The sequence below is a fragment of the Nylanderia fulva genome, unplaced genomic scaffold (genome assembly GCF_048542155.1).
Source record: "Nylanderia fulva isolate GAGA-0341 unplaced genomic scaffold, ASM4854215v1 Scaffold18, whole genome shotgun sequence".
Classification (NCBI taxonomy): domain Eukaryota; kingdom Metazoa; phylum Arthropoda; class Insecta; order Hymenoptera; family Formicidae; genus Nylanderia; species Nylanderia fulva.
Window position 1 is genome coordinate 418,656 of NW_028190055.1, and position 7,974 is coordinate 426,629.

General features: G+C 33.2%; 1 protein-coding gene across 1 annotated transcript in view; it reads left to right on the plus strand.

The window, feature by feature from the left end:
* mthl1 (adhesion G-protein coupled receptor methuselah-like 1) overlaps positions 1–7,706 on the plus strand; it is a 135,017-nt gene extending 127,311 nt beyond the window's left edge. The window contains exon 7 of the mRNA XM_085481394.1: positions 576–7,706. Within this exon, the coding sequence (XP_085337520.1) occupies positions 576–909 (334 nt within the window). The 3' untranslated portion in view covers positions 910–7,706. The remainder of the gene's footprint in view (positions 1–575) is intronic.
* The last annotated feature ends 268 nt before the right edge of the window (positions 7,707–7,974 follow it).

Here is a 7,974-nt window from a genome sequence, read left to right on the forward strand (position 1 = left end):
TCAATTTCGCTCATGATCTTTCACGCCTGCGGCCTCTCCTGTGGTTCACATGTGAAGGTTAACCGATATCGCCTCGGTTGAAATTACACACGAGGTGTACAATACGTCTCCATATGACACTCGATTATCATTGTTGTTGTATCATCGTTATCTTTTAACGATAAGGTTCTTGGAAGGTACACAGGCTACCTCGAAACGTATTCTTTACTTTAAAACATTCTTGTCACACATTTTTTTCTTAGAATTTACTCTGAAATTCGTGATAATCGTGGGGAAAAATAGTGTTGGAAGAATTCTAGAAGAATAATATCTACCACAATAAGATATACAATTTGTTTAATTATTTTTACTATGTACATATATATAGTAAAATTAATCAAACATATACATATTTTATATCTTATTGTGATAGATATTATTCTTCTAGGATTCTTCTAATACCATATTTTCCAACGATTATTATGATCTTGAGGGTAAATTCTAAGAAAAAATGATCTCTGTGCAATTATATTTATACTTAAATTTCTATATTTGTATTATATATTCGAGTTTTACAGCTCTTTCTTTGCTTTTAGAGCGACGCTGGGCCGCATATGCATGAAACTGGTGATCGTAATGGGTGTTACCTGGGTGGCGGACGTGATCTCATGGGCTGTCGGCGGGCCTCTGTACATCTGGTACTTCACCGACTTGATAAACGCCTTCCAAGGGGTGCTGATTTTCGTGGCGGTCGGTTGCCAGCCGCAAGTCAGAGCGGCGCTCAAGAGACTCTTCAGCAGAAATCCACAGACGAACGCCGGACGGCAGGGTAACGGGCACAGCACGACTAGTCACGGGATGCCCAGCATGGGCGACAGCGTTACCCAGAATCCGAGCACCAAGATTGCGCCATTGGAGACCATCTGTTAAAGTGGTTTCCTTTCGCGGAAAGAATTTTTCCATCCTTTTGTCGAAAGTCGTTTACACATGTTCGCACATACACACAATCGAATGACACGAATTGTCACGTTAATTTAAAATTGATGCGAAGTCCTTGAGAATATATATGGTATGGTTAACATCTCACGTTTATGAGCAAAAGCGTGATAAGTGACGTAGGCTTTCTTTTTCGCGAGCGAGACATCACGCGGAACCACCGGAAAGATCTTTATTTCGGGCCGTAATCGATCGGAGAATATTTCTGCAGAATCGATTTAGTAAAAGAATTGTCTTGCGTCACAGGTCTGTTGACCTGTAAAGTTTAAATCCCGCTGGAAGTATCGACATTTTTCTGACAATAGACAAATCCGCAGGAAGTCCGCATGATCTCTAAAGGATACCTGAAGATAGAGAAATAGTCAGTTGAATGCGTTTCAAGTATAGGTATTTAGAACTTTCATATTTGAATTTTCTTGCAAAACGCGATAACGTATATTTTGCGCAATCAAATAATATAATAAAGGAAGGGGGAGAAATTACGCGAATTTTCTCTCCCCTATCTAGTCGTAAAAATTTTGCTGCATGGACATGAAGATACAACATTTTTGAGATCGTTATTTAATTTTAATTATAGAGAGAGAGAGTATTAAAAATGACATGTATGAGATAAAATTACTTCAAATCTTCCTGTCACACACGGACTATTCGATGAATACGCAGTCATTTTAATTTTTCATTTACAACATGACTTGCCGAATGAAATACAATTGGAAAATCGGCAATGTACTGTAATTATCTGAAATCTCGCTAAGTGGCTAGATTGTTTTGTTTGACCAGGATTTAACCACACATAATTATCAGATTGTACAAAACGAGCGGCGATACGGTTCGCCTTAATCACTGAATTTGAGAAAACTGTATAACACACTTGCCCTGACAAAGATAGATCACGAAATTTCGCTGACGAAAGATCGAGAACGTTAATTGTCTATTCCTGTTTTGGTGCTGACGGAACACACCACGCGATCCATCTTTTCTGACGTAAGCAATTACTCATTGTATGGGTATCGCAATTAGAAGCGACTCTTTGGAACATGATATCATTGATCTCGTGATAGATAGTGCAAATTTTCGAACAAATGAGATATATAGTATTGAGAACTGACAAAATAGTGCAGAAAGATATTTCAACTTTACACGTGAAGTTTTTTGAATTATAATATTTTTATCTATAGCCAACGCAACTTTTCCGCGCACTGAAAGTACCTATATTCGCAACAAGACATTATATAGGTATGTCTGTATAATTAATATATCACGAAAAAGTGTAAAATGATTGAAATTCCGACATTAATGCACAGATATCTAGAAATATCTTTTTTGTCCATCTAATACGAAATGTTTCAGATTTGTATTTCTAATTTGTGAATGATTGCTTAGCGATTTAGGAAACGCCGCGAAACGTCCAACTCCACGCAGCTTCGAAAATCAATTGTGATACAAATCACTCATAAATCAAAGTTTAATAGCGATACGCGGCTAAACAGACAATGACGCGCACTCTTCGGACCTCGGTAATGGCCTGAAACAATGCGTTGATTTATGATCGAGGCGAGTTAATATTTTTTCCTCACCGGACAACGATATTCATTGATATTAATAATATCGGCCCACACGACGGGCGCAAGTATCTCCGCAAGATTAATCACTTTTAATAATAGACGATACAATAGAGTGTCATTGTCGCCGCTCGCTCGAAAATGAAAATTACACTACGCCACGTATATAGACAATTTTGCGTTCTAAAATTATTTCGCAATTTTGCGGCAGATAATTTTTGTGAAAATCTCTCTATAAATCTTTTATACTTTATACCGATTACACAATTTATACCATGTATAATCTACCATTTATTATAAAAAGTATCGAAAACACAATTTTGATTGTAATGAGAGAAATATTACATCTGCCATAACATTACAGCATAAAATATTAACGTCTAATGAGATAGAGCATCCAGAATGCAATTTCTTTTTTTTATTTATTGTTAGTAATAATTGTTCTCTCGAGACGAAAATTTGAAACGAAACGGCGAACAATCTCGCCTGCTCGCATTCATTACCTCGTATTATCAAAGGACGATCGGGGTTCATCATGAATTTCCTTCCGAGTCTTCCTGCTTTTATTATTCATCGGATGTTATCGAATTTGGAAGCAATCGTTTTTCCGTTTTCTTTAGCATAAATTTACATCGGCGTCGTTAGCCGATTCGACAGGACGGTCACTAGCTGACATTAACATGTAACACGCATACACATATACATACATACACGCACATTGTAGCTTTCGAGCTACAATTTATCACTGATCAGCTGCGGACAGTTGGTACCGCATGTAAAAAAGCTCCATTGCATTGCGTGCTACGTGAGATGCATATAAAAAGGTTTAGCGAACAATTCGCATACACACAATTTATCGATGTGTGCGTTGCTTCGCGCATGAATAATCCGTTTATGCGATCGTTCGAAGTTGGATCGTCCAACATTTGTTTATCGAATCATTTTTATATAAAAGGAATCAAGCGCGACAATTTTTGAATTGAAATGAAATTGTTTATGACATAAAATATTATATATATATATAAAAATTTTCTTTGTTTTTAAAAAAGAATTTTGAATTTTGTTTTCTTAGTTTTGAAGCAGTTTGATTTCTTTTATACAAATATTCTCCATTTAATTTTTGACGCAAAGAAAGCAGATGTGCTGAGGACGAGGAAGACCTTCGCGGAAGGAAATTCTAGAGCAATTCCCGCGAAAAGTTATACTGCCAGACATACATACTATATTGAAAGTATATGAGACTAATCAGGATATACTAGCCGCAACTGCCACTCTCTCTCTTGGAAATTTTCTTCTCAGTATTGCGAAAGTATTATGATAGTACAACGAATAATCGACCCTTGCTATACGATTTTTAACAAAAGACCAAACGTGTCCTCCTCGCGGGAGGCAACGATTATTCGTTAATTATAAACGCGTTTTTAAAATGAAATTCTGATTGCTATGTCGGTTTCACGGGGCTTCTGATAAATATCGTACGAAATCACGCGTAGGTAGGTAGGTCAAGGCATATAATCGATGTCAACTCGTGACAATACACACTAGGAATTTAATGCCTTCTGAAATGCCTTCCAAATGCGGTGTTCGACACACCGAATTGTATACAAAGAGGAACCAAATGACGACGAAGTTGAATACTCTCGTCTCGGTTCCTTCACTTTCCTTCGTGCGAATTTGACTCTTCAACTGCGACATGTGCACCTGCTTTCTCAAAGTATCAAATTTGAAATGCAAATGTGCTACACACAATTATAGAATATCTCTTAATACGATTTATCATTTCCACGTTAATGAAATGAAATAATATAAATGTCAAATTAATAGCGCGAAGAGTCTTGACTGATTACGAGTTTTAATTGCTCATATATACGTATAAGTATATATATATGGTGTTTACAACTAAAGGATTAATAACTCCTTACGATAATTTTATTGCTGTTCTTTATCCGCCTCAAATTAGCATTTATTAATGCAAGATATATACAAGCTATTTGTACGTGATGGATTTTTTTTATTACGTGATCGAGAAAGGATACAGTTTTCAACTATGTTTCGTTTATTTCTGGACAAATATAGCACAAAGATGTATTCAGGATCGTGTTGCATACACATCAAGACAATGCATTTTACTTCGCAACATAATACATATAACGAAGAACAATGACGCTTTTTAATCGCATTGAATTGTGATTGTCGTCGTCAGAGAGAGAAACCAATATATACATATATAGATAGTTCTATATAATCGAAGATAGAATTACCTGAAACCTCGTCCGAGTTTTCGAGCTTTTGTACGAGATTGTAATAGATTGACGTTTGATTTTTGATTAACGCGTTTAAGAATTAGAAATTAGGAAAGTCAGTGTTTTAAGTGCATCTAGGAAGAGACTAAAAAGCGCACTCACATTATCCAATCGGGATGACTTGATCTCTGAATTTAGAATGATTCGTCTTACTTTTAAGTAATTATTTTAAGTAATTATTTATTCATTACAAGAAGGAAAAGTTTGTACAATTAAAGTGTCTTTAGCATCACAGTTTCCTAAACTATACGAAACATCCACAAAAGTGATTTGCAATTAATACATGAAACATTAAAAACAATTTCGTCTTTAAACGAAAAGAATCTTTATGAAAGTAAAAAAGCTACAGAAAAAAATTAAAAAATAAAATTAGGCTACATAATTTTAATTTTCTAATAATATTTAACAGAATTTAAACTTTTGATGTGTAACCAACATATTTAATCTAGAATATTGAACTTTAATAATCATCTTTCTTATTCTTTTATAAGAATATTTTCATAAGGAAAATGTTTTCACGGATTTTAATTCCAAATCATACTCTACAGATATATTGTCTTTTGCAAAAAAATTGCAATAACAGAATAATGTGCTTTCACGATTGAATTATTCGTGATCAGAATCAGGTCGTTCCGGAAACCTCGTTAGTTCCTTTTTTGTAGCAAGTATGACTGTATGTGAAATAACGTCGCTGCTCGACAGATTCTTCTCTCATGTCTTCATTAAGGAATCTGACTGATTAATTGCCGTTCGCGTGATAGTAAATTGGAAATTAATCTTCTGCAATTCCGTTCGTGAAAAATTAAGCGTAGGAAGAAGCTAGACTGCGGCGACGTTATTACAATAATTGTGTGTATACGAGATGCATGTGTATGTGTCCATCGCGAGAGGCGATTAATTAATTGCGTGACAGTACGTGCGTGTGCAAAATCCGCGTATAATTAGCGTATTATACCCATGCAACAACGATGTATTAGAAACGACGTTTAATTGCGCCGAATAATCCATAACGAAAGAATGACACATTTCGCAACGCACAACGATTTGTCTGAAAAGTTTATAAATACTATTGCAGATAAAAAAACACTGTTCTTTTGTTATGTTTTGTTACGTCGTAATCAACGCAATAATTTAAAGAGCTGCTATATTTATCGATGTAAATCGATGATGTATAATATTTATAATACGATCGTCACATACATAATGACATTCATAATTCGTCATCTGTATTGCACTCTTGTAGATAACATTCTTCTTATTATTATTATTATTATTATCACATTGTTATTATTGGTTTATTAACATGTATTATTATTATTTTATAATATTATAATTAGTATTATATGTATATTACTATGTGTAATTGACTTTGGTATTAAACCAAAACTCTAAAATACTGTAGATGTCGAATCTTTAGCATAATGCATAAGTTATTACTAATATTATACATTCGTCCTCAATAAGAAAAGCGTCCTAGTGAGAATTAACATAATTAAATGTACGGAACAATCTGGCCAAATTATTTTGGCCAAATTATGGCCAAATTATTATCTAATTTTGATAGAAACATCTATATCAGATGATAATTCTTGCATTCTCGTATGTGTGCGAGAATCAATCGATACTCAATTTGTAAAATTTTTTTAATTTTTTTTTCTTTGAAAATAAAATTGGAGAAATATTAAAACTAAACTATTAAAAAAAACTTTTGTTTAAATGAGTAAAATAATCAATTTTGATATGACTCTTCTTTTCAGCACAAAACACCAACAAGGCAACAAGTATTACTTCGATGTTAATATTAGCCATGTGTAATTGCACGATTATTAATAACTTATATATTTATATGTTAAATCTGTTCGAAGAGTACTGACGATAGTTTCTCGAATAAATTATGATAATCGATGACGAGCTAAGAAAGTAGCCTTAAAGTAATTTATTCAAAGTAGATATTGTTTAATTATGTAACACGCGATGATATGAATTAGACGTAATGCATATACATAGTAAGTCGCCAGTATAAGTAGTATTAAGTTGATATTTTGGACTATTCGCAAATCGCGACTTTATACGAAAGAGGCTGATGAAATGAATGTTGTTCGCTAATTCGATACAAATTATATTTAAAAAAAAGAATATCAAAAATTATTATATGATAAGCTAATACAAATTTATCTATGTAAAATGTAATTCGTAAAGTGTATTCGATACCGAAATATTAATTGTGCAAAATCAATTTGCGACAAAAGAGAACAAGGATTGCAAAGTTAAATAAATTTAACGAGTAATACGCGTGTATTGCTGACAATATACCGTATTATATTATTCGCAGTTGATTATTTACTATGGCGCGATGAAGTTTCAACATCGAGAATATTAATAATCACAGTATTTTACTTATGCGATACGTTAGACTTGTTTAACTTTTATAAATCGTATGTTGTTAAATTTAATACAGGCGTATTTTGCATTTTACGACTAACAAATTGAACAGAGACAAATTTGTGTTTGCGTGACTTTGATACCTTTTTCTACATTTTGCATTGAGAGATGGATTTCACTGCCAGAAACATATACCCGTTCGTGTGTTCGCGAATTTAATATTAAAAAATCTTTTGTTATAAAATTAAAATTGCACGAACGAATTTTTCGTGAAAACGGAGGCTATATTAAATAGACAATAGTATTAACCACTTATAGCTCTATTAATCGTATAAAAAATATAAATATATATAGTTATATTATAATAGCGAGCGAAGAAACATTTACACAAATGAAAATCGTTCACCATTCCTACATAATATGATATATTGTAACAGTATTTGCTAATTGCATTTATGGTAGTAAAAAAACTGTTAGTACAAAATTTTGTATTTTTTCTTTAATTTTATCGACTCCTAATTCTCCATCCTCATCCATTTAAAAGAAAATGGAAATTGGACAATGGCGCACACTTGTGTTTGGTAGATTATATTTTGCGAAGATATAAGCTAAATATGTGTATTTTAATACACTCGAAAAATCATCTGAATTAATAGGAGAATATATATTTTGCAAAAAGATAGTGGCGATAGTGCAGTAATGTCTTAATAGTCCGAAAATTTATCTGAGTTAAATAGGAGAATATATTTATT